The 27,341-nt window shown below is 42.7% G+C and overlaps 1 protein-coding gene across 2 annotated transcripts in view; it reads right to left on the minus strand.

Annotated features, from left to right (window-relative positions):
• KCNH5 (potassium voltage-gated channel subfamily H member 5) overlaps positions 1-27,341 on the minus strand; it is a 194,736-nt gene that overhangs the window by 9,921 nt on the left and 157,474 nt on the right. For both annotated transcript variants that reach the window (XM_075843740.1, XM_075843739.1), the window contains exons 11-12: positions 25,094-25,346; positions 13,190-13,386 (exon numbers count right to left, since the gene is read on the minus strand). In XM_075843740.1, coding sequence (XP_075699855.1) covers positions 13,190-13,386; positions 25,094-25,346 — 450 coding nt within the window. The remainder of the gene's footprint in view (positions 1-13,189; positions 13,387-25,093; positions 25,347-27,341) is intronic.

Raw genomic sequence — 27,341 nt, forward strand, 5'->3', positions numbered from 1 at the left:
AGACAAACTCAGCTATTCATGTTCAAGAAGATCATTTTAGATTTAGACAGTGAGATGTTTATCTATTTTTTCCCCAAAAAGTTTCTCTATCCTATATGAGGAGACCAGTAGTATAAATGAAGCATTATAGTTGGCTTTGTTGCAGACTTTCCATTGGCGTTCAGGAGCTTTAAAGGGATATTCTCATCTCCGACATTTATGGCAGATCCACAGGATATGCCATGAATGTCTGATAGGTGCGTATCCCAGCTCTGGGACTCGCACCTATATCAAGAATGAGGGTCACCCAAACCCCGTCCAGCCTGGTGAGGCGGCCTCTTGCCACCGATCCCAGGCGGTGACTATGTGGATAAATGGCTATGCATGCAAGCGGTTCTTGCTCGGCTATTTCCATAACTCCCATAAAGCATAACGGAGAGATCCACCTCTCCACATAGTCCCTGCCTGGAATCGGCAGCCTCACAAGGCGAGCAGAGGGTTGGGTGACCCCCGTTGTCGACAAAGATGCGGGTTACAGAGCTGGGACCCGCGTTTATCAGACATTTATAGTATATCCTGTGGATCTGCCATAAATGTCTGAGATGGGAATAACCCTTTAAAGCTCCTGAGATCCAATGCAAAGTCTGTAACATGGCCAACTATGATGCTTCATTTATACTACTGGTATCCTCATATAGGGCAGAGAAACCTTTTGGATACATGAATAGATAGATAGATAGATAGATAGATAGATAGATAGATAGATAGATAGATAGATAGATAGATAGATTTGTCCAGAATTAGAAAAAAACTTTTTTATTCACAAACGGCGCCACATAAGGCCACAGGCTGTATTTGGTATTGCAGCTCAACTGCAATACCAGACATAGCCCATTGATAAAACTGATGCTGTATCTGGACGAAAAAGAAACACTATTTTCTATTCTTGAGCAATCCTTTTAACTATCTATCTATCTATCTATCTATCTATCTATCTATCTATCTATCTATCTATCTATCTATCTATCTATCTATCTATCTATCTATCTATCTATCTATCTATCTATCTATCTATCCTTATATTATGTAGTATTTATCTACGATTCATAAATTTAAAAAAATACAAAAATAATACTTTTGCATAAGAGGCAGGAATATGGGCACTCACTATTGTTCCTTAGTTAAAATAACAAAACAAGACAATTATTTTGCTGAGGCGCACGCTGCTGACGAACACGTTTTGGCTAATTAAGTAGAACGTTAATGTCCCAGTTTATGAGCACTGCACATATGAATAATTGATAGGATGATAAATAATGCAACGTAACTGTACCTTGCGACAGCATAATTAATATGACAAACTTAACGCAATAGTGCAGTTATGTACGTAATGATAAATTCATTGATTTTATTTAATTCATTAAATTGCCTGCATTTAATATTTATATTTATTACCCTGGTCCAGAGGCCTAAAAGTTGCAAGTATTTCTTGGGCATCTTGAATTTATCCACTGTAATTTTACTAAAGGGTAATTGTATTTTATGACCTTGAATATAGAGGTCATGGCAAAGCTATGTATGTATGATTACTAAAATTTGTCTTTAAAGTGTTCATATTATCCAATAGCTTCTAGTGGCTGTTATAGTAGGAACACTTCTACATCTATAATTTACACGTAGAAATAATAAACTATGCTACTATCAGAACATGTCTCCATTGTGTATTTTCTATACAGTGCTACAGTGCATATATCTAAATCTGAGTGTGTCCTCATGACTTGTTAGGGGGATTGCCCACTTTGGACAATCCCTTTTTCTTAGAAAGGTCATCCAAAAAGCTGCTCACGGGGTGGGATCCCTAGCAATCCGTTTTAATCTGTGAAGGAACACCACAACAAGTGTTCAATTTCTCTGCAGTGCCACCACAAGTGAAATGAAGCATTACACTCTTCCTATTGAAATCAACAGGCTGTCCGTGTAATAAACGGACATGGTGGGTTCTCCAGAGCGAGAGACACTTTTTGTAGCCACTCTCCTTTAAGAATAATAAATGATGGTCCTGGTTCGGGGAACACCCTTTAAAGAAGTTATTCCACATTTACATCAGTGAGGCCGAGATTAACTTGAAAAAAGATCACTCCTTGCTGAAGGCGCTCCTGCACTAGCGTTGGAAGTCGGCCACGTCCCCAGTAACGGAAAGGCCTCTCAGTGGGTAAAGTATAACACCGTTTTATTGCTTAAAAAGACGTGTATTGAAACAGCATATGTCTCTGTATATGATTCTAGAAGCTTTCGACCTAGTTCTTAGGTCTTCAACAGGTTTAACTATATAGAATAAGCCTGACTATGCTAGTGCAGAAGCGCCTTCAGCAAGGATTGAGCCTTTTTCAAGTTCGTTTGGACCATACTTCCACATTGGATCCCGCTGAGTATTTAGCCACCGGTGTCCACTCCGAAGGCCAGCAGACTGTCTAGGTATGGCGCTTAAAGGGAAGGTGTCACGAAAAATGTTTTTTTATATGTTATTGCTTTTAGTATGTCATTAAAATAAATTTTATTTATTTCTGTTTTTGTGTTGTACTTTTTTCTTTTTTCTTTCTTTTACTTCTCTATGGTGGCTGCCATTTTTTTTTCATCTCTATGTGTCGATTAAGCCGTTCCATTCACTATAGCGTACGCCGTCTGTGTGGGAACGGCGCATGCGCCGCTCCCACACACCAAAAGGAAGGTCTTCGGCAGAGCGACATCCGGCGCCATTTTCATGTGGACCGGAAGCCGCAGCTGGACAGCAAGACTACTACTTCCGGTCGCGGCTTTCGGCCATATGTTCAGACGCAAAGACTAGGAGCAGGAGGCAGCGGCGGCGGCGACAGCAGGAGCAGGTAAGTTATGTTTGTGTATGTGATGTGTGTGTATGTTCGTGTTATACTGTGTGATTACACTGTGCATTCGCTCAAAAAATGGCGGCACACAGTGTAGGAGGTTTAAACATTCAACCCCCTCCTTTCTCCTGTAGTGCCAGGAGAAAGGAGGGGGGATTGTATGAGGACACTAGAGCGAGTGTGTCTTCTCCAATTTTGCAGCATAAAGCAATGAGGTTGCTTTACCACATGCCAATGCTGCAATTTTGGGAATTGCTCCCTCTAGTGACCGGCACATGGAAATGTTATAAATTAGAATCTAATTTATAATATTTCCTGACTTGTGAAAAAATTAAAAAAATTAGAACAATGTGTAATCATTTATATACTAACTGTTTAACTAAAAAAAATAAAATAAATTTCTAGCGACACATTCTCTTTAATGACTCTACACTCTAGATGATCGAGTTGTGACGACCTTCTAGCACAACCACAGAAGGTGAGTCTATCTTTAGAAAAACACCTTTGCTAGTACCATTTGCCTTTGAATCTACGGTATCACCTTAGAGGAGCGCTCTGTGTCTTTCTTTTTTTTCCCATATTCCTGTCATCAGTGAGGCCCAGTCATCTGCAAACCCACCATTGTTGAGTATGATTCTGAATAGTATTGAGAATGGTGGGGATCAAATCTGCCAGACCATCACTAATATAACTATTATTACATTTAACGGAAAATAATTACATATAGTGTCAGGCACCCATGCCTCAAATTTAATCTCATTTTTCATTTATTTTTTTATCACCCCCTTGATAACCTAAATATTTCTGATTTGCTTTAGAGAACTGCTAGTTTAGTAATATTTCATGTCAGGAATAAAACCTAGCGATTGCTTACTTAACTGTTTGAAATAAAATTTAAGACAAAGTAGGTCATGCCCCCAAACAACTCCACCATACCATAAATACAATAATTTGACCCATTTTAAGTTAAAAATCCACCCACGTCAACTGTAGACGTACAGAGTAAATTAGGCTTGTTGGCAGGTATGAGTCATGCTGGTATATTTTCATATCGGAACAAAATGATTATGTTTTTGAATACATAAAATGTGGTTAATTTGCTGTAGTTTTATTAAGCTTTGCTTTCGGATAAAGCATGGCCATGACGATCTCAAAGAGGTGTTAAGTTGTATTATTTACCACTGGCTAATTATCACACAAATGACGTAGTGCCCCCTAAATCCAGAACACCCAACTTTAGTGGTCTATGTATTTTCTTTAACTCAAATATTTAATTCTTGAAAAATAGAAGCATGGATAAGCATTGCTAAATATGGTAATTGTTAGTGGTTTATGATGACTTGTGTTACTCTTTGGGCAATTTAGAAGGTAATGACATAGAAAATGAGGATGTACAAAATGTTCTTCCGTTTCTAGAATGAAACAGTTTTTCTGGCGGTCACATATCATGTCACCATATGCTGTAGTCCAACACGTGCAAGGACTGCATTACCCTAAATGCTTTACAACTGGATGGCAGGGAAGAGCAAATGTTCTTAATTTTTCGCTCATCTAGGATGTAAGCACCTACGGCAGATATCAAGGCAAATAAGTTATTGACAAGGGCAAATGTAGAGGTAATGATTAAATCCATGGTTGTCTAGGAGAGTGAAAGAGTTAATTGCAAAATCCGTGGTAGTGTGGGGTAGTAGAGTAGTAAATCCCTGGGGGTCTTAAATACCTGATGGGGTTAAATTCCTGGTGTCCAGAGGTTACTCAGGCACCAGGATGTCTATCTTATATATCAGTGCAGGGCAAGAGACAGAGAAGACTATGCAGCCACGCAGTCCTCTCTATGGTCAGGCAAAGTACTCTCTGTAAATTGATGTTTTACCTGACTACTGGAGATGAATATTTTCCTGCTTCACTTTCGGGTTATTACTGGGGGTCTTCCTCGGGGGGCAATTGCTCAGTTTTCCACCTCCAACATTGTCCTTGCTAATGTTAATGGTTACTTTAGAAACATAAGGACATTTTAGGGTGAGACTCAGAGCCAACCATGACTTAAAAGACCAGAACGTCAAAAAATGGGGTCATAAGTGGTGTATATGCTCCACAAAGCTAGCCGAAAACTGGAGCTGGATTAAAAAAATAAATCTTGAAGTGATGGAATATATGAGTAGTATCTTTGCTGAGCTAAGTGAGGTCTACCAAGGCTTTCTGCCTATCTATCTAAAATGCCAGTCATATAGTTCCTCATTTTGACAGTACATCGACACGCCATTGTGACTGATTCTATCAAAATAAAAGATGAAGCAGAGCTGAAGTTAGAACAGCTCTCTCTGCAGGAAGGATTTGCTGGAATCTGCAGTGTTTCCACAATTGTGCGTTATGGCGGCTGTTGCTGAGAATCTCATAAGATTTCTGCCAAAGCTGACAGATGTTTCAACAAAAAGCGTTGGCAGCTATATAATCATCCTACTGGTGGGTTTCCATGGCTTGCTCCGACTGTCAGGCTGCTTGCTAACCCTTTATGTTCTATCAGTCTGTCATTTTATAGGTAAGTGTGTACCGAGCTTGTCACCATTTGTTTGACTTGAAAATGTAAGTTCTTTAGGGATAAACAATGTTAACTTTAAAGACAAAATATTTGCAGCTATCTTTGCAAGGATGGCCTTCGGGCCAGGGTATTTAGATACAGGGCTAGGGTAGCAAAGGAAATCTGTTGTCCCGGGAGAAGGAAATACTTTATAGGTGAAAATGTAGGGAATTTCCCTGTAATAGTAAGCCTAATGAATGGTCCAGACTGGAAATAAATTCAATTATAGTTTCAACTTAAATAGGGGCTTGTACAGCAAAAGAGTTAATGCCCATTATATAGCTGCAGTGGCTTTTATAGTCATATGAAATGTACATTTTTAGCGTTGATGAAAAATGCGCAAATATTATTTCTGGCTATACTTCGAGAGGACGATTTTGTGTATTTTTAGCTAGACTAGATGTTATTTTTAAATAGCTCCATAACAAGAAATATTTATAAAACATGATATTATGCAATTGCTAGTTATATGGTTCCTTGAAGATGTTAATTCTCCAAATAAGTAGTAGATCTCCAGGTGTCCTGCTGCTGGAACTACCAGTAATCCGCTGTAATCAGCAGGAAAACTCTGCAGAAAGTGTTCAACTCCCCTGCAGCGCTGCCACAGGATGAACCTGAGCATTGCACAGTGCTAATTGAAGCCAATGGGCTGTCTATCTGATGCATAGACGCATTTTGTTGCCGCTTTTGTTCTGGCTAATAGAGGGATCGGGTTCCCTAATGGGGGACCCCATCTATTAGATCAGAATTTCCTAGCAGGGTATTTGATAAACCAGGCAACCCCTTTAATATATTTGACACAGTGTGTTCATAGTGAACCTGTGATTTATAGGAATAGGTTGAAAATCATACTGGGAACTAATAGGGAGACTTATAGCAGATAAACTACTAATTGGCACCTAAGACGTTGTCGATGAAACAGACAGCAATAATGTTAATTTTGTTGCTGAAAACTGATGGGTTTTTAGTCCCCGGACAATAACCCACATGCACTAGGGATCCAAGTTTTGGCAAGTATACCTAGATCCACACCACAAATGTAAGACTGTTAGCAAAATGTGCAAAAATGTCAAGGTTGGTCCCTGAGGACAAGGGAATAGAGCACCATAAAAAATAACTACCAAGAAAACGTGAAAATTAATTAAAGGATGTGTATAACTTTGAAGTAAGTTTTTTTTTTTCTCTTTTTTCAATAAAATAACATATTATGTGATTTAATGCATAATGAATAGGTTTTAATTTTTTTTTACTTTTTCAGATCGTTTCTATGTATATTGTATGCATAGAAGCTTCATCTTTCCGTCAAAGCCGAATCTGTCAGGTCAGCAGCACTGAAGGCTTTGGTGAAAGCTAGTCTTGAGTCTCTAACGCACTGGATCAAGCTGTTATCGAAGGTCTCTGAGTTTATGATCTTAGTTGTGATTGATAACCGCTGGATCCTGCCTTTCAGAGACACGCATGACCCGCTCTCAGCCGAGCCGTCAGTCCTGCTGACCTGACTGATTTGGCTTTGACAGCATGATACAGCTTCTATGTATACAGGATACATAGAAGCTGTATCTCAAAAAGCAAAATTTTTTTTTTTTAATAAAAACCTACGGTATTTAAAAGTTGCATCAAATCACATAATACATTATTTTATTTAAAAAAAGGACTTTCAAAGGTTTACATATCCATTAAGAGAATATTACAATAAGACAATATTACTATACATTTTAAAGAGATTTTCTGGTTTTAAAAAAAGAGAAATATTTTCAAATACTATAATAGGGAATTCTGAATTAATAGAGAGGTGTGCCCTGTTAGATTGTAGAGTGGCTACAAAGAGTGTCTCTTGTTCTGGAGGACTCATAAAGTCTAAAAATTACATAGACAGCATACTGATGTCAATAGGAATTGTGCAATGCTTCATTTATCCTGCGGAGGCACTGCAGGGGAACTGAACATTTGCATGGAGATTCCCACACAGATTACAGTTGATCGCTAGGAGTCCCAGAAGTGGGACAACCTGTGATCAGATTATTGTCAGAGAAGTATTTTAACAAAAGGGATTGTCCAAAGTGAATAATCGTTATCGTAATTGTTATATCAGATGACCGTCTACCATACTGTTTGTCCAGAAGTAAAATAGAATAGAATATCCAGTAATGACTCTCCATCTCCAAAGGATGGATTTATTTTACTACTTAAACGCAATCATTTCTATCTAGCAACTGAGAATTAATTAAACTCCCTTCCCACTGCCTCTTCCCTCGAAGCAAATGTAATGATCCTATTCCCAAGTCAAAAAAATTGCTGGTTTTAAAATTTTAATCAGTTTCAAACACACTAAAATAAGGAAATGGTGAAAGATTGATTTACTGCATATAGTAGGAGTTTTCAGCTTTAAACTAAAACTGTTGTACTGCCTTGGGATTTCCGTTAAATGAAATTGACGTCTTGCATCACTAAGTTCAGACAGAATTATAACCTACAAAAGCCTAAAGCGCTAAGAGCAACTATAATAAGTAGGAAAAAGTAAGATATACTGGATTTTCAAAATAACATACACTATAGGTCTAAAAGTATGTAGACAACCCTTCCAATTATTGAGATCCGGTGTTCGAGACACACCCATTGCAAACAAGTACATAAAATCAAGCACACAGCCATGTAATCTCCATAGATAAACTTGTATCTAGTAGTACGGGTCATACTGAAGAACTCAGTGACTTTAAAAGTGCCACTGTCACAGGGTGCCACCTTTGCCACAAGCCAGTTCGTGAAACTTCTGATCTGCTAGATCCTCCCCAGTCATCTGTATACGCTATTATTAGGAAGTGGAGTCACTGGCGTAGCTATAGGGGTCGCAGCGGTCGCAATTGCGACCGGGCCCCGAAGCCAGGGGGGCCCACGGCCCCCCGCACCACATCAATAAAAACTTACTATAGTAACTCGGGCCGCGGGCCCCTGTTACTATAGTAACATACTTTACTTACCTTCCTGGTTCCGGATCGCAGCGGAGGTCCTGACATCAAGCGCTGTGCGCAGCGCATGACGTCACAGCGCTATGTGCCGCGCACAGCATCGAGACGACAGAACTCCCGCCGCGGCCGAAGAGGAAGGTAAGCTTAGCCCTGACTGGCGGCGTCTGACTCCCGGGACCCGCCAATCAGCTGTTTTGAAGGGGCCGCAGCACTCGTACGAGAGCTGCTCCCCTTCATTCCGGTCACACTGTGAATCGGTGTCGGCGATTCACACTGTGAGCGAGTAGTGAAATGAAGGGGAAGCAGCTGTCGTACCAGTGCTGCGGCCCCTTCAAAACAGCTCATTTGCAGGTCCCGGGAGACACATCAGCTATTGATGGCCTATCCTGAGGATAGGCCATCAATGTTTAGGGACTGCACAACCCCTAAGCCTACGATGTAGCAGGCTTAGGGGGCCCATGAGACAGGATCACAGATTGTGTGATCCTGTCTGCTGGGCCCTGTATCTAAGCCAATCACATGGTAGGCTTAGATACATGGCCCATGCGTGATCCTGTCTGCTGGGCCCTGTATCTAAGCCAATCACATGGTAGGCTTAGATACATGGCCCATGTGTGATCCTGTCTGCTGGGCCCTGTATATAAGCCTACCACACTGTAGGTTTAGATACAGGGCCCCAGCACATAGTAATCTTATACTGTATAAGATTACTGTCTGCTGGACCCTGTATCTAAGCCTACGTTGTGGTAGGCTTAGATACAGGGTCCCACAGACAGTATCACACATGGGCCCTGTATCTAAGCCTAACACGTGTTACTAATCATTTTTTTGTGTGTTTTCTTACAGGTTCGGTCGTTGGACTACGTCGGATTCCAGGACTACTTCGATGACAGCTTTTTTTTTTTATTATCAATAAAATGGTTAATGAGGGCTGTGTGGGTTTTTTTTTTATTTCAATAAAATATTTTTTCTATGTCTGTGTTTTTTTTTAAACTATATTACTACCGCCTTAGTAATGGCCGCCGGCTGATTGACAGCATCCATTGCTAAGGCGGGGCTTAGTGTTAGCCGATGCCGAGGCTAACACTAACCCCCTTTATTACCCCGGTACCCACCGCCACCAGGGGTGCTGGGAGGAGCCGGGTACGATCCAGTACCTGACCATCTGTAGTGATGGTCGGCCACTGGGGTGGCCGCAGGCTGGTATTATCAGGAGGGGAAAGGCCAAAAACAGTGGCCCTTCCTACCCTGGTGATGCTGTGATGCTAGGCTGCTGCTGCTTTATTGTATCTGGCTGGTTATGAAAAATGGGGGGGACCCCACTTCATTTAAAAAAAAATAATTGGAAAGAACGATGTGGGGTCCCCCCCAATTTTCATAACCAGCCGGATACAACACAGCAGCAGCAGCAGGCAGCATTACAAGGGTGGGAAGGGCCACTGATTTTGGCCTTCCCCAGCCTAATACTACCAGCCTGCGGCCACCCCGGTGCCTGCCCGTCACTACAGATGGACGGGTACTGGTTCGTACCCGGCTCTTCCCAGCACCCCTGGTGGCGGTGGGTACCGGGGTAATAATGGGGGTTAGTGTAGCCTCTGCACCGGCTAACATTAAGCCCCACCTTAGTAATGGAGGTTGTCAATCAGCCAGCGGCCATTACTAAGGCGTTGATAATAAAGTTTAAAAAGATACAAGCACATAGAAAAAATATTTTATTGAAATAAAAAAAAACACAACCCTCATTAATCATTTTATTGAGAATAAAAAAAACGCCGTCATTGAAGTCCTCGTATCCGAAGTCCAACAACCGAACCTGTAAAAAAACACAAACACACAAAAATAATCAGTAACACATAAAGAAGCAAAATTATTATTCTTACCTATCCTGGGTCCAGCCTTTTGACAGCGGCGCGTAAAAAAAAATGACCGTCGGCACAGAACATCGTAAGACCCATTCAAATGAATGGGCAGATGTTTGCCAACGCTTTTGAGCCGCATTTTCGGACGTAATTCAATGCTAAAACGCCCGAATTACGTCCGTAAATAGGGTGTGTGAACCCAGCCGTAGTGATGCCCCGGCTGCTAGTGCTGCATTGTTGGGTCACTTAGGAGACCCAGCGATGCAGCTGAAAGCTGCGGACCATCGGCCATGAGAAGTTTGCGGGGGGGGGGGGCCCAGTAAGAATCTTTGCATCGGGGCCCATGAGCCATTAGCTACGCCCCTGAGTGGAGTCTAAGTGCAACAACTACTCAGCTGTGAAGCATAGACCACGCAAACTCACAGAGCGGGGCCATCGAATTCTGCGTAAATCCTTGGATGCATCACTCACTACAGAGTTCAAAATTACCTCTGGAAGTGACATCAGCACATGAACTGTGCGTCGGGAGCTTAATGAAATGGGTTTCTATGGTCAAGCAGCTGCACACAAGTCTAAGATCACCATGCAAAATGACAAGCATCAGCTGGAGTGGTGTAAAGCACACCACCACTGGATTCTGGAGCAGCGTGTTCTGTGATGAATTACATCTCACTATCTGGCAGTCTAATGATTGAGTCTAGGTTTAGTATATGTCAGAATAGTGCTACCTACCAGAATGCATAGTGCCTACTGTAAAATTTGTTGGTTAATGGTCTGGGGCTGTTTTTAAGGGTTTGGGTTCCTTATTTCCAGTGAAGGGTAAGGTTAATGCTACAGAATACAAAGACAAGTGTTTTAGACAAGTGTAGTTTTCAACTTTATGGCAAGAGTTTGGGGATGGCCTTTTTCCCGTTTAAGCATGACTGTACCCCTGTGCACTAAGCGAGTTTGATGTGGACATAGACCTGCTCTAAACCCCATAAAATTATTGTGAGTCAGATCTTCATGTCCAACATCGCTCTCACAAATGCTCTTTTCACTGAATGTTCACAAATTCCCACAGACACATGCCAGAATCTTGTGGAAAGTCTTCTCAGAAGAGTGGAGACTGAAAGGGGTCCAACTCCATAGTAACACCCTTGGCTTTGGAATGTAGGTGTGATAGTTAGGTGTCCACATACTTTTGGCTTTTAGGGTATGTGCACACGATAACGGCATTTACGTCTGAAATTACGGAGCTGTTTTCAGGAGAAAACAGCTCCGTAATTTCAGACGTAATTGCATGTACTCGCGTTTTGTGAGGCGTCAATTACGGACGTAATTTGGAGCTGTTCTTCATTGGAATCAATGAAAAACGGCTCAAATTACGTCTCAAGATTTGTCCTGCACTTCTTTTGATGAGCTGCCTTTACAGCGACGCGTAAATGACAGGTCGTCGGCACCGTACGTCGGCAAACCCATTCAAATGAATGGGCAGATGTTTGCCGACGTATTGGAGCCGTATTTTCAGACGTAAATCGAGGCTTAAAACGCCTCATTTATGTCTGAAAAGAGGTCGTGTGAACCCAGCCTTATTGTGTATAAAAACCTTTATGCGGCAAATGGTCATTCCCAGGGGCAAAGCTATAGCTGGTTCAGAACGGCTTTGGAGCATAAGAGAGCCCAAAAGGTCCCTAAGCCCCAAATAAGTCCAGTACTATAATTGAAGTGTAATAGTTGGGTTGCAGTTACACATTTAGTCTCTGGTCATTCATGAAGCAATAGCTCAACATGTCACTTTTTGCTTTTTGTCTTGTTTCCACCTATTTCTAGACCAAATTGTATAGTTTTACTTACCAAGATCTTCTGATCTTACTAGTTTTGTGAAATATTTCTGCTTTATTACAGATTTTGCAAAGGGAAGTTCAGTTATATCACATGAATGTGCCATAGGCGTCATAGGCGTGATGTGGCTAGCATTGTTATGGGGAACACAGGATGGTATTGTTATGTTTTCAAGTGCATAGATTACAGGCCTTTTGAGGGAGTGACCTATATTTTAACTGGCAGGGCATATATCTAAGAATGTTGCGTGGCACATTATTTCTATGAAGTCATTATTCAAGTAGGTAAGTATTGCCCCATCCATTCTGCCAGGCGCCACACAACACCTGTTTAAAAAACAACAAAACTTTTTAAGGCAAATATGAATATGCCCCGTCTCTTTACGGTCCTGTTTGCTTGCTAAATATGAAATACTAGAGAGGTATGAGAGCCGTTGTGGTTATCTACGATGAAAGCTGACCTTACAATCAGTGCATCGAATGTATCAATTCATGTATACTGTACATTAGACTAAGGGCTCATTCAGACGAGCGTGTGTCTCATCCGTGTGACAGCCATTAAAACAACGGCTGTCACATGGACTCATATATTTCAATGGGGCTGTTCACACGACCATTGTTTCAACGGAGCGTGTGAGGGGTCAGTGAAAAAATAGGACGTGTGCCATTTACCTGTGCGTTACCCATCTCTCCATGGATTCTAGTCTATGGGGGATCCGTGACAGCATGGCCTGCACGGGTGAACCTCGGACGTGAAAAACTGAAGTCTGAATCTAGCCTTAGGCCCCATGCACATGGCCATGCCCGTAATCATGGCCCACGACTGCAGACACGGCCGGCCGCCGACGGCTGCCCGCATTTTCAGGCCGTGCTCCCATACAAAGTATAAATGGCCCATAAAACACGGAAAACAGACATGCTCCATAATTCCCGGCACATTTCTATGGCATGGACACCCATCCGTAGCGATACGGAAAAGTGTCCACAGTTAATAGAACTGAATGGAGCCGTAATTACGGCTGAATTTATGGTCGTGTGCATGGGGCCTTGTACAGTGGACAGGATACGTAATAGATATTTGAACACATAGATAGCACCTTACCCGTTTCCTCAGGTTACAGGTCAATGTGAGGTTCCTGGAGAACGAGTTCGCAAAGGCCGTGTAGAAGTCCAGGACTTTTAGCAAAGCTTCTCTCTTGATGATATGTAAATCGCAGTAGGTTAGTGCTCGTACGTTGGCACAGGCATGAGCAAGAGTGGTCTCTTTCCAGAACACATCTCCAAAGACATCCCCCTTTCCTGTGGAAACATAAAGACAACCATAAAGGAATGTACCAATTCTGTGGCTTTGAACCCCTTTTACAACTCAGGCAAGGATGAGTCTAACAATTTATTAAAAGAACTGTCCACCTAGGATAACTTCGTTCTTGAGGCACATCCCCTGATTGTGAGTTGATCGCTGGGGGTCCAGCAACTTGCATGTCCACATTTTCCTTATAGTAATGCTGCGGTGAAAATGTAGCTCTAGGCCTCATTCATGCAACCGTGCTTTTGTGTCCGTAATTTATTCACATTTTTGCGAATAAATTACGGATCCATTAATCATTTATATGGCCCAATGCACACGACCGTGGGTTTTCAAACAGGTGACATCATTTTTCTTTCTTGCGGATCCGTGAATCCTGATGAAACACAGATGCTTAACCGAAGGTTTTTTTGCAGACAAATGGACAGCAATGGATCCGTGGTTTTGTGGCCCGCAAAACCACTACAGTCGTGTGCATTAGGTCTTACACGGTGCCCATTGCAGTTGTGGTCTACCAAGTAAGGCGTCATACACACGACCGTATTTTTGTGCCTGTATGCTATCCGCAATTTCGGAACCGCATAGTATAAAACACATGCTAACCTATGGGCCAATGCACACAACCACAGTTGTCACGGTCCGTGCATTGCCCAAAGCCGGGATCGCAAAAAAAATTAAATCAATGAACATGTTATATGTGCACGGTCTGTGATTGCGGGCGGCCTGCGGATGGCACTCCACGGTCCGTCCGTGCCGCAATCACAAACCGTACACCCAGCTACGACCGTGTGCAGGGGGCCTAAGAGACACTCTTTGCATAGGCTGTCCTCTCTTGTTAAAGGGGTGATTTCTATGACTATAATCCCCTGCTAATATGATGTTCATATGCCCTAATAGGGCTTGGGTTAACAATGCCTTTAAATTAAGGAGTGCAGTTACGTTGTCACATGGGTGAAATGAGCTGGATAGCATTATTTCTGCGCTTACAGATATCTCTTATTCTACGTGTTGTTAAAGGATCAGAAGCTATTCAATGAGAAGACTATGCCAAAAATAGGGGACATCTGAAAGGGGGCAAATACTTTTCACAACACTGTTTGTATTTATGGGCAATAAACTAATGCAGTGTTTCTAATAAAACACAATCATGAATTCCAAAAGCTGAATGCCTTGCTGTTCCCATAAACTCTGCTGCTCGTGTTTCTAAGAAAAACTGATTTTAATTTGGAATGGCCTGTTTTAAACAACCCCTTCTCCTTTGCCCCTTTGTACTCCGGTCACAACTAATTATCACCTAGCGATTGGATAGGTAAATGTCAGATCGGTGATGGTGCAACTGCTGGGACCCCTACTGATTGTTAGAACAGGGCTCCTGTGTCCCCTGTCCCCCCCCCCCAGCTGCAACCTCGTTGCCATGAGGTGTTCAATGGAGCACAGGTCCACAGGCATGCGCCCTGCCGCTCTGTTTAAAGTCTATGATGCCGACGGATAATGCCGGTTGATAGGAGATAATTTGTTGTGACTGGAATACCCCTTTAAGACATGTTCAGATGATCGAAAGAGTGCCAAATATCCTGCAGATGGTCAAATTTTCTTAGAACTCTGTATTGTGTGTTCCTCTATTATTCCTACTGGAAATATATGAATACATTAAAAACTGGGTGTTACCATTCACCTTGTCAAAGGAGTAAGTCGCTACACAGTCTCACTCTGTCAGAACTGATTGGACATTGTTAGTCTGCGTAGAGATACACTCCAACATTTCGAAGAGGAATAATGCTGGGTTCACACGTGGCGGAATTTCACTTAAATTCCGCTGCGGACACTCCGCAGCGTTAATCCGCAGCGGAGCCGTTTGTCCATTGACTTACACTTTAATTTAGCAGTGTTCGTTTAGACGAGGCGTAAAATTCCGCTGCGGAGCATAGGCTGCGGAGCGGAATTTGGTGTCCGCAGCATGCTCTGTCTGTTGCGGAGCAGTGGCGGACTCATGGCGGAATTTCTCCATTGACTTCAATGGAGAGTCAAAATTCCGCAATGAAGTCCGCAGATCTTATGTGTGCTGCGGAGCGTATTGGTTTTACTACCATGACATTTCTTCATTCTGGCTGGACCTATGTATTTCTAGGTCTACAGCCAGACTGAGGAAGTCAATGGGGCTCCCGTAATGACGGGAGCGTTGCTAGGAGACGTCTGTAAATAGTCACTGTCCAGGGTGCTGAAAGAGTTAAGCGATCGGCAGTAACTGTTTCTGCACCCGGGACAGTGACTACCGATCTCAATATACATGTATCTGTAAAAAAATATATAAGTTCATACTTACCGAGAACTCCCTGCGTCTGTCTCCAGTCCGGCCTCCCAGGATGACGTTTCAGTCTAAGTGACGGCTGCAGCCAATCACAGGCCAAGCACAGGCTGCAGCGGTCACATGGACTGGCGCGTCATCCAGGGAGGTCAGGCTGGATGCCGAAAGAGGGACGCGTCACCAAGACAACGGCCGGTAAGTATGAAAATCGTTTACTTTCACTAGGGAAAGTGCTGTCCCTTCTCTCTATCCTGCACTGATAGGGAGAAGGGAAGCACTTTTCCCGCAGTCCGCAGCAGCTAGTCCGCATCAATGTACTGCACATTTTGTGCAGATCCGCAGCAGAATCTGCAACGCAGATTCTGTGCGGCATTGATGCGGACAGTTGCGGAGGAAATCCGCCACGTGTGGTCATGCCCTAACAGAGGAACAACACCAAGTAGAGCTCTGAGAAAAAGATGCTCCAGAGTTCCAGAGTTGTTATTGCATGGAAAATACAATTATTTACTAAAACAGATATGTCAGGAGAGGAAACCAGTCCTGTTGAAATAAAAAAATGTAGCTCTGCTATATCTATATACTGTACCTGGGAAATAACTATGTAAGTTTATGTGACCAGTGTAAATGACGCCAGTCAATGAGCAACAAAATTAGGAAACAAGCTGCTTATGTGACTGAAATTAATGTAGAACAAGTGTCACTTTTTAGAAATATTTGCAAACAAGCCGCTCTTGGATTGAAGAGTCTTCTAAATTGGATCCTTCCTCAAACATGCAATTATATCATTTATATCAGAAGTGTTTAGCAAATTGCAGCTCAGATATGGCAGAGGAGATGGAAACTTAAGTTTCATCAGGTCTCATACTGTAGCAGCACAGGTTTACCTGGATTTCATTTTTAAAAAGAATCTGTAATTGAAAGAAAACTAACCATAAAGTCTACCTTATCTTTGTATGCGTTTTGCATTCTTTCCCTCCCTGTTATCAGCCATTGTGGACTGGGTGTAGCTCTCACTAGTGTTCTTCCAAAAAGTTAACTGCTCCTAAAATCAAGTCTGAGTCTCATATATCTCCAGTATTGAGAACCTCCACATTTATAAACCGGGTTATGAAAGATAATTACAAACGTTCAACCCCAGCTCTCAGGTCTAGACATGACGACAATTTGTTACCAAAAGCGGTGAATATCACATGAATAAAAATACCCCCTTCCTTAGTTAATTGTAGTTTATAATTATTCCATTATTGCTATAATAAAAATGAGCCTCCCTTGCCCCTACACACAATACTGTGCTTAGTGACAGCAGCCGATTTAAACACGCAGACCTGCAGTATAAAGCATGATGGAGAAGCAGAGCCTCTGATGAGAGTAGAAGAAATTTTAGACAACCTCAGACATATTTGTGCTCTAATGGACCCATATTGTAGGTCGTGGGTATACTAATATTTAATGCCTTAGACCACAAATAGACACTCGTTTTAAAGGGGTGGTCTAGTTTAGAAAACCTATTTTCATATATCTAATAGAGAATTCTGAGTTAATAGAGGGGTGGGGTTCAATGTTCAATATGCTAATATCTTGGCCAGAGAGCATTTCCCTCTCTGGAGGATCTGTTCTGCATTAGACAGACAACCTACTGATTTGAATTGGGACTGTGTAATACTTAATTTTTTTTATGGTGGCACTGCAGGGAAATTGAACACTTAAAGCTGGCCATATACATTAGATGTATTTCAGCCGAACCCGTTGATTTTGGCAGGACCGGACGACCATCTAATGTGTATGGTGACATCCCGATTCTCCCCCGCCGGCAGATGACGTAGGAGAGAAGGGTTGGGTCATGTTGAATTTCAACATGCCCAATCCTTTTGTTCGTTAGTAGATAACCTGCTGCCAGAGGAGTCTGGCAATGGCTTTCTTCCTTCTCCCTATTGAAAACCCATGCATGCTTGGCTGAGCGTGCATGTGTATGGGGGAGTCGGCAGGAATAAGGGTCCTTTTACATATGGGCCATAAAAACGAGTGCCGATCAACGAGACAGCTAGTTGAGTGGCTCTCATTTGCTCCTTTCACAAGGACCTAAGATCAGTAATGTATTGGGACGAGCAATCCTTACTACGATCACTTACACAGGGAGATGTGTTGCTGACAACAATAATATTTTGTGCTGCATAAACGATACGATCGGCCGATGAACAGACGTTTTCTCGTTTATCGGCTGATCGTTGCCCTGTTTACACACGGCAATGATCGGGAGCGATGGTTCATATGAAGTCTCTTTTGCCAGATCATTGACCGTTTAAAAGGCCTTAAGAAGTAGAGATTGCAGGTAAAACTTTTTGGGGAATGCAGATAAACCTTTTTTGGGGAAATTTCTTAATGTATTTGCATATGTTTTCTGGCGTAAATACATAAAAAATTAGGCATTTGGGCAAAAGACCATATTTATGAGTCCCTGCTCCATTTTTGCCAACCTGGCATTGTTTTTAGACACCGGCAAATTCATTAACAAGTCATGAAACCTGTTGATACATCTGGTGCATGCAGAACTGCAGGAGAGACCGGTAGGGTGCGCCAGTAGTAATATATTTCCCTTAATGTGTTACGTTCTCAGTAACCGCTTCATGAAAGGTTAGCTCTGCTACATCCAGGGCCGCCATCAGGGGGGTATTAGGGGTACTGGTGTGAGGGGCACGGCCAAACCTAATTGAAAGGGGGGCCCGGCAACTGCCGCGACTTGCCATTGGTAGAAAAAAACGGGCCCCTGCAATGGGGCCCATTTTTTTCACCACAGAATGTCGTGAGCTGCGGGCCCCCCTCTCGTCATGGGGGCCGTCGAACCGCCCGCCCGAGCGCGCGCGCGACCGATCGCATGCACAAGGAAACTCCCGCGCGTGCGCATTCGCGAGCGTCCGCGAGCACGCACCCACGAAAGCCCGCACTCGAGACCGCCGCGGACACACACATGGACACAATTTACCTGGAGCCTGGCTGGAGGTGAAGGACTGGACGTCTGGACCGAAGACATCGCCTGAAGAGGACTGGAGTGGGAGCAGCTCTTCAGACACAGTGAGTAAAGTGTCTGAAAGTGCTGATGATGTATGGCCCTGTTCACACAGTATTTTGCAGGCAGAAAAAAATCTGCCTCAAGATTCCTTACAGAATTTTGAGGCAGATTTTGACCTGCCCACACTATCTTGCCGCGTTTTTTTGCTGCGTTTTTTTGCCCGCGGCGATTGAGGACAGCAGACAAATGCATTTTCTGCCTCCCATTTGTGCATTGTTCGCGCATCACGCACCCATTGAAGTCAATGGGTGCGTGAAAACTCTGTTTGTATGTTTGTAGCACGTGGTGCTTTTTCTGTTTTCATTCATAGTTTATACTGCTGCGGAAGTGCTGGGCGTGATTTTCACCCACCCATTGACTTCAATGGGTGCGTGATGCACGAACAATGCACAAATATAGGACATGTCGTGAGATTTACGCAGCGGACACACGTTGCACGGATGTATTACACGTTCGTCTGAATAAGCCCTAACAATAATGCCCAGTTCACAGAGTTTTTGGGCCTTGATATTGACTCGGACACTGCGTCAGAATCAGCACCAAACAACTTCCAAAACCGCCTCCCATTGATTTAATCTGAAATCAATAGGAGCCAGTCGCAGAAAAAAGAAAAAGCAGCACGTCCTTTCTTGCCGCGGTTCCGCCTCTGACCTCCCATCAAAATCAATGGGAGGCAGAAAATGCATTTTTCGCTGCGTTTTTTGTCTGCTGTCCTCAATCGCCGCGGGCAAAAAACGCGGCAAGATAGTGTGGGCAGGTCAAAATCTGCCTCAAAATTCGGTGCGCGGTTCCAGGCGGTCGCGGGTGCGCATGCGTGGGAGTTTGCGGGTGCGCGCAATCGGTCGCACGGGCGGCAGTGTTTGACGGCCCCCATGACGACCCCCATGCTACCCAGGGCCGCCATCAGGGGGGTATTAGGGGTACTGATGTGAGAGGCCCGGCCAAACCTAATTAAAAGGGGGGCCCGCTGCTCACCACGACATTCTTTTGTTGAAAAAAACGGGCCCCATTGCAGGGGCCTGTTTTTTTTCTACCAAAGGCAAGTCGCGGCAGTTTGCCGGGCCCCCCTTTCAATTAGGTTTGGCCGGGCCTCTCACATCAGTACCCCTAATACCCCCCCTGATGGCGGCCCTGGGTACCATGATATAGTGCTGGACGGAGTACCGTTAACAGGCGGTGCCACGATAGGGGGGCCCAGAAAATTTAGCTGTAGGGGGGCCCTGAAATTCCTGATGGCGGCCCTGGCTACATCTGTATATCTCTCGTTGCATTGAGAATAGTGTTTTAATACTAAGTACTATGATTTTTTAAAAGATTTTTGTGCCGCTCCGGTTCAGCACTGCACATATCAGTGGTCTTGCTAAATCCTTGTTGCTGCATTTATATCAAAGGACATTTTAGCGCTGTGTGAACTGCAAAGAGATTTAGAGACTTGTTCAGCGGGAGGCAGATTGCAGTGAGAAGAGGCAGCGGGGGACAGTGGTTAGTTAAGTGAAACATAAATAATCAGAAAGTCTTCCCAGCTACATAACAGCTGAAGATCTTTGTTTTAATGGTGCTATTCCCATTCAGACTGTAAACTTCAAATCTGATTATGCTCAGCATATGCTGTCCTAGCCCCAACATTTGTCAATGTCTTTACAGACGACAGTTTTTAGATATGGAGATTTGGCACATTGATAGAAATCTTATAACTTCTTGCAGGGGCGTAACTTGAAACTCCTGCAAACTATAACCAGGCACCCCAACTTATAAGTGCTATTCATAGCAATAGTGCCATTCTTGTAGCAAAGGTCCTTTGGGCTCTCTCAGGCAGGTAGTCCTGGTCTGACTGCAACCGCTGCACCCCGTATAGTTATGTCCATGACTGCTGACATTATTTCAATGGTTCAGCCACCCAATACCCCAATTGCTTTTGTTCATGTATTCATGAGATCCATCATACTCACACATACTCTATGTAATTTGACTAATTCACTGTGACTCTTGCTGAGACTGCTGCAGGGTAGTAGTTAAAATGAATAACAGTTAGGGCCTATGGGCTGTAGTTTAGGGCAAGAGGTAATTTTCATGGGGGTGGTATAGGAGACTACACAGAGGGTTTATAATGGGGTATTACCAGCGAATAGACATCTTTAGCTTCCTCAAGTTGCCCCCTCCCCTCCCTTTTGAGAAGCAACTTGTGGTTATTGGAGTATTTTTCACTGTCATAGCTAACGGGGTAAAGAGTTTATCTAGTAGACTTGTAACTATTTAAGATAGTGCCAATCATGTGTGCATAATACTATTCATGAATATGTAATCTTCTAATTCATTAGAATTAGGCATCTAAGGAAATAAGAAGTGTCTTGTTGATGTCACTAGGTTGTAGTACACTGTAGGTCTGCAGGTTTGGTGCCCATATTTGCCATGTCCGGGGTTTGAACCTTAATAGAGATGGTCAGAATTAGAATAAAGGGTCTGTCCCTACTATCCAAGGGCTTTGTCTGGTATCGCTGCTCATTTACATTCAAGTGAATAGAGTTCTGACTCTTCTTGTAATCTAGGACAATCCCTTAACTAAACAGATTTGTTGCTATTATGTCAAACTTATTCTTGGAAATTATATCTATAAATAGCTAAGCATGTTTAATATATATTTTTTTCTTAAACACCCAATAAAGCATGAGGTTCTGCAACATTTATTAAAAGACATTACATTGGACCCCCGTAGCCCGTGTCATTAGTAACAAATTGTCTCATATGGCTCAGTCTATCATTCATGCCTTCAAACCCACACCAAACAACCAGAGTCCCGATATGTCAACTGTTGACATAATTATGTTTATTAGATAAATGTGAGCTGCTCACCCAAATATCAAACACTTCATCTTGTGTTTGTGAATCCTATTAATTTAAGGGGCAAACAGCCAAATGATAAAAAAAAAAAAGTTTATATTAAAGTGAGAAATACAACATGTTGTGGTGCAGCGAGGCTTGAAGGAACATCTACACATCAGTCATTCAGACAGTCGTATTCTCTGCTGCACAATTTGCTTCGACAACTTCCAAAATCTATGAAGAATAATGATCTGCACTATTTGTGCCTTAGGGCATGACCACACGTGGCGGATTTCCTCCGCAACTGTCCGCATCAATGCCGCACAGAATCTGCGTTGCAGATTCTGCTGCGGATCTGCACAAAATGTGCAGTAAATTGATGCGGACTAGCTGCTGCGGACTGCGGGAAAAGTACTTCCCTTCTCCCTATCAGTGCAGGATAGAGAGAAGGGACAGCACTTTCCCTTGTGAAAGTAAACGATTTTCATACTTACCGGCCGTTGTCTTGGTGACGCGTCCCTCTTTCGGCATCCAGCCCGACCTCCCTGGATGACGCGCCAGTCTATGTGACCGCTGCAGCCTGTGCTTGGCCTGTGATTGGCTGCAGCCGTCACTTAGCCTGAAACGTCATCCTGGGAGGCCGGACTGGAGACAGAAGCAGGGAGTTCTCGGTAAGTATGGACTTCTATTTTTTTGACAGGTTGCTCTATATTGTGATCGGTAGTCACTGTCCCGGGTGCAGAAACAGTTACTGCCGATCGCTTAACTCTTTCAGCACCCTGGACAGTGACTATTTACAGACGTCTCCTAGCAACGCTCCCGTCATTACGGGAGCCCCATTGACTTCCTCAGTCTGGCTGTAGACCTAGAAATACATAGGTCCAGCCAGAATGAAGAAATGTCAAGTTAAAAAAGCAAGACGCATCCGCAGCACACATAACATGTGCATGACAGCTGCGGACTTCATTGCGGAAATTAGAATCTCCATTGAAGTCAATGGAGAAATTCCGCCATGAGTCCGCAACCAGTCCGCCACTGCTCCGCAACAGACAGAGCATGCTGCGGACACCAAATTCCGCTCCGCAGCCTATGCTCCGCAGCGGAATTGTACGCATCGTCTAAACGAACACTGCTAAATTAAAGTGAAAGTCAATGGACAAACGGCTCCGCTGCGGATTAACGCTGCGGAGTGTCCGCAGCGGAATTTAAGTGAAATTCCGCCATGTGTGAACCCAGCCTTACTGAACCGGATTACCCTTCATTACCAAATTATCCAAAATTTCAATTGTTCTATTGGTTATGAATCCGCAATTAACAAGTTTGTTGAACAAGTCTACCACTTGAAGACCTCCAAGATAACAGGAAGATCCAAGTGACCAGTGTATACATGAGATGGCTTGATATAAATTATAGATTCCTTGACCAGAATGTTTATTTTTTTTAGACCTTTTTTGCTTTTTCTTTTCTTGGACTTTTCAACATATGCTGATATATACAGTAATATAATACTATTGAGACAAGAGTATGTTCATATCAGAACACTTTAGCTTGTCTTCAAAAAGTTCAGTTTGGTGAAAAATTTTAGTTTTTGAATTGTCACCAAATTTTTGTGACTGCAACAACCAATGAATATGTCTTAGAAATTTCTAGACGTTTTAGGTTTCATCAGAACAATAAAAAAATAATTATTATTAATTTTGCATTCTTGGTTGTATAGTCTTGGATATTACAGTAAGGGTATGTTCACATGCAAACTCAAGCGAAAGCAGCTCCTGATTTTCAGATGTTTTTGTAGCAGCTCGCGTTTTTACGGCGTATTTTACGGCCGTTTTTGGAGCTATTTTTCAATGGAGTCAATGAAAAGCTGCTCCAAAAAATCCCAAGAAATGACCTGCACTTCTTTCGACACACCGTATTTTGAAAACAACGCGTAAAGTTACGCCTCGTGAGAACAGAACACCGTAAATCCCATTGCAAGCAATGGGCAGATGTTTGGAGGCGTAATAGTGCCGTTTTTTCAGGTGTAATTCGAGGCATAGACGGCCCGAATTACGTCTGAAACCACTGTGTGTGAACATACCCTTAGAGCTATTAAAAAAAGATGTCTGGAAGTCCTTGAAATAAGAAATAAGCTATATGGGGTATTTTTGGGATTAATGTAATTACTGTAGTAAAATAGCTCATCTTCAGTGTCTTACTTTAGTAAATCAAAGGGGTTTTCCCAAAAACCACATTAATGTGGCTAGGTGATATGTGTTGCATTGCTGGGGTACTACTGCTGGGACCACCAAGAACGCTGGTATGGGCTTTCCCCCTTCCTCTTCCCCAGCATGTCTGCAGTTAGGAGGAGTTTGTATGGAGTGGTGGACAAGCAAGCGATCTGCGGCTCCTTACTACTCTATAGAAGTTATGGAAACCGCTTAGTGAGATCGTGCTTGTTCGGACGAATGGGAGACTTTGGACTCCCGTATTAGTGATGGTGGGGGTGATAAATGTTTTTTAGGGCTACATGATTCCGATATAGCCTGAAATTATAAAAAAAAAGCTTCAGTGATTACGTAATTTTACTTCTCTGCAAGACACCAATGAAGATAGAGGCAAAACAAAAACCTTTTTTTAATTGTCACATTATGGCAGTAGCTGCTGACACCTGTTTGGGAAGGAGCCCGGCACATTTTCTGGCATGGGAAAACTTTTATCATGGAACTACAGACAATTTTTTGCTAATTTTGTAGAAACAACACTAGACAAGGAATTATAGGGAGAATGAAGCTTCTACATTTTCAGGCTAGGAGCACATACAAACACCATGCAGTGGCCAAATTATCATTTTTGATTGGAGTTGTCCTTTCAATTTCTAGAGATCCCTAATGCTCACCGGCTCTTTTGGCGGAGTTAGGGCTTGTCCACACGTAGCGGAATTGCTGCGTATTTTCTGTCCTGAATTGCGGACGGAAAATACGCAGCAGAATACAGTAGCAGCAAAGTGGGTGAGATTTAACAAACCTCATCTACACGCTGCGTAAAATTTCCGACTAGAAATTGACCTGCGGTGCGTATTTTTCGTACTGCAGCATATCAAGTCCTGCTGCGGAAAGTAGACTGAATTGCTGCTTTTTCAGAAGAGATGTCACCATCTCCCAGCACTGAGAGAAACGCCGCAAAATCCGCACCATTTTCTGCAGTAATTCCGTTACGTGTGGACAAGCCCTTATTGTGTTGTCTATGAAGCTTAGACCTTATGGGTTAATTTGCAAACTCTGCCATTGCCACTTTAGATTAAAAAAACCTCAAAAGTCAGGCATATTGCTTAGATCTTTACTATGTGGGCTTTACTTTTTATTTTTTATATATAGTTTTCTATACTCTTGGGATTAATATAAAAGCGAAAATAGTGAAACCTAAAAATTTAACTTTTTGATCAATTGTTTATTTGACATTTACATCACAATGCTCTGAAAGCAGACACTGCTGTGAAAGTAATTATCTAGTACACGGTTTGTTTTACCTAGTATGGCCACCACTTCTTCATCTTGGATGACTTCCAGTGATCCTGACACCACGAAACAGAGAGCGTCCACACTTTCACCGGCATGGTAGATGAGGTCACCTGGAGCGCAATGAATTGTTTGAAACTCCACTGCCAAAGCACGCAGGCAGCCATCGCTGGCAAGACGGAAAGCTGGATGCTCATTAAAAACTTTTCTATTTAGATGTACACAGATGTCTGCTCTCATGTCCTTGGGACATATTGCAAGAACCTGCATAAAAACAAAAAAAAAAACAAATAATTAAGGATGTATACTAATTATTTTCAACCTAATATGCACATTTTGATGGAGTTGTCTGAGTTTATATAACACTCAAATAATATTAATTCTATAATTATTTTATAGTGAATTCAACTTCCAATCTACATGAAGGGTCAATTATTAAAATGGGAATGGACACATGTCAAACAATGTATACAACATATAAAACCAGCAGCACAGTGAATGTTCAACATTCTACCCTGATTAATTTCTTAAAATGTATTTATTGCGATTGAAGCTGTATTTTTCTAATACAGGGTTCCAAATCCTCTGATTAGACATGGTGTGAAATGATAAAATTCTGTCAGCCTTCAGCCACCACTAAGTGGAACTTAGAAGCATAGTACATACTGCGTTATAATTGAGTTCAATGTATAAACTGTATGCAGTAAGTTAATTAGCTCCCTCTAGTGGTGGCAGAAAAACAAAATGGTGTTCAATGGTGGGTATTAACTTCAAGGTGGAGATGTATTTGTGTTTTAAGTGTCACTTAGGGCTTTCAAAGGGGTATACCCATCTCGGACATTTATGGCATATGCCATAAATGTCCAAAAGATGTGGGTCATACGTCTGGGACACCCATCTATTTCTATAAAGTGGCCCTCTGACCCCTGTCCTACCTTCTGCCGATGTTGCTTGGCTCTGGCCACTGTCTGATGAGGTGGCTGGGTTTTCCAGGAACAGCCGGCCCGTTTTGCTATGTGGTTTCTAGAACTCCCATAGAAATTATTAAGGCTTACCGGAAGAGCGTAGCAAAGTGAGCTACACTGTTTCCAGAACTCAGGAGCTATGGAAAACAGAGTAGCTCACGGTGCTGCGCTGTTTCTTGAACTCCCATTCACTGTACTTCAGAGGTGAGACCTGCTTTTATCTATGATATTTATGGCATATTCTGTGGATATGTCAAATAATGTCCAAGATGGGAATACCCCATTAAAAGCCCTAAGTGACATTGTATTTTGGGAAAAGACATAGTAAGAAATTAAGATTTGACAACATAGTTCTCTGCACTGATTCTAATAATTTTCCCAAAATAACAGGGACTGTACCAGATATTTTTTCACTCTAAGCACCCCCACCCATATAATGCTATCAGCCATATTAATTTCCATATAATTCTACCCTTGGCGCTATTGGACATTCCTGCACAATTGGATAGAAAGGTACATTGCGGTGCCTGCGGGATTACATGAGTGGTCGCAGCTGTGATTGACATCTGTGCCCCCAAGGGAACAGCCAACATAAGAGAAAGCTAAGAGGGCTCCCTTTATTCTTTTTCTGATTATGATGCCAAGGTTGACACTTTTATATGACAGACTGTGGTCCTTTTACACTGACCTATTTTAGCCATAACAACGAGCACGAGCAACGAAGAAGCTTGTTGATCGGCGCTCCTTTTCTTTCACAAGGTGCTATGTATGGTAACGAGCGCTCATTACATTTCTATCATGTTTGCAGCATGCCTCCATGTTTACACAGGGAGATGTGCTGCCAACAACGATAATATTTTAGGCTGCATAAATGATACGATCAGCCGAGGAACGAGTGTTTGCTCACTGATCGGCTGATCGTCGCCCTGTGTACACAGGGCAATTATCGGGAACGAGAGTTCTGTAAACGCTCGGTTGCCCGATTATTGGCCCATGTAAAAGTGCCATAACAAAGGCACCCAGGACTGTAAGTAAGAGTGATTGTATAGATATACCTTAGGTATATTTCTTTACAAGGTTAAAACAGATGACTAACAATTTTTTCTGCACAGGCAATAATGCATTAAAATAAATAGGTATTCCAAAGCTTTATAGTTAAAACGTTAAAGTCCCCTAGTAAAAAAACAAAACAATGTCAAATTTCCACGAGACAAACCTATTGCTCTTTTGGGTGCTCCGGGGCAGGGCATAGCTATAGGGGTGCAGAGGTTGCAGTTGTATCCAGGACTTGGTC

The sequence above is a fragment of the Rhinoderma darwinii genome, chromosome 12 (genome assembly GCF_050947455.1).
Source record: "Rhinoderma darwinii isolate aRhiDar2 chromosome 12, aRhiDar2.hap1, whole genome shotgun sequence".
In the NCBI taxonomy this organism is placed as follows: Eukaryota; Metazoa; Chordata; class Amphibia; order Anura; family Rhinodermatidae; genus Rhinoderma; species Rhinoderma darwinii.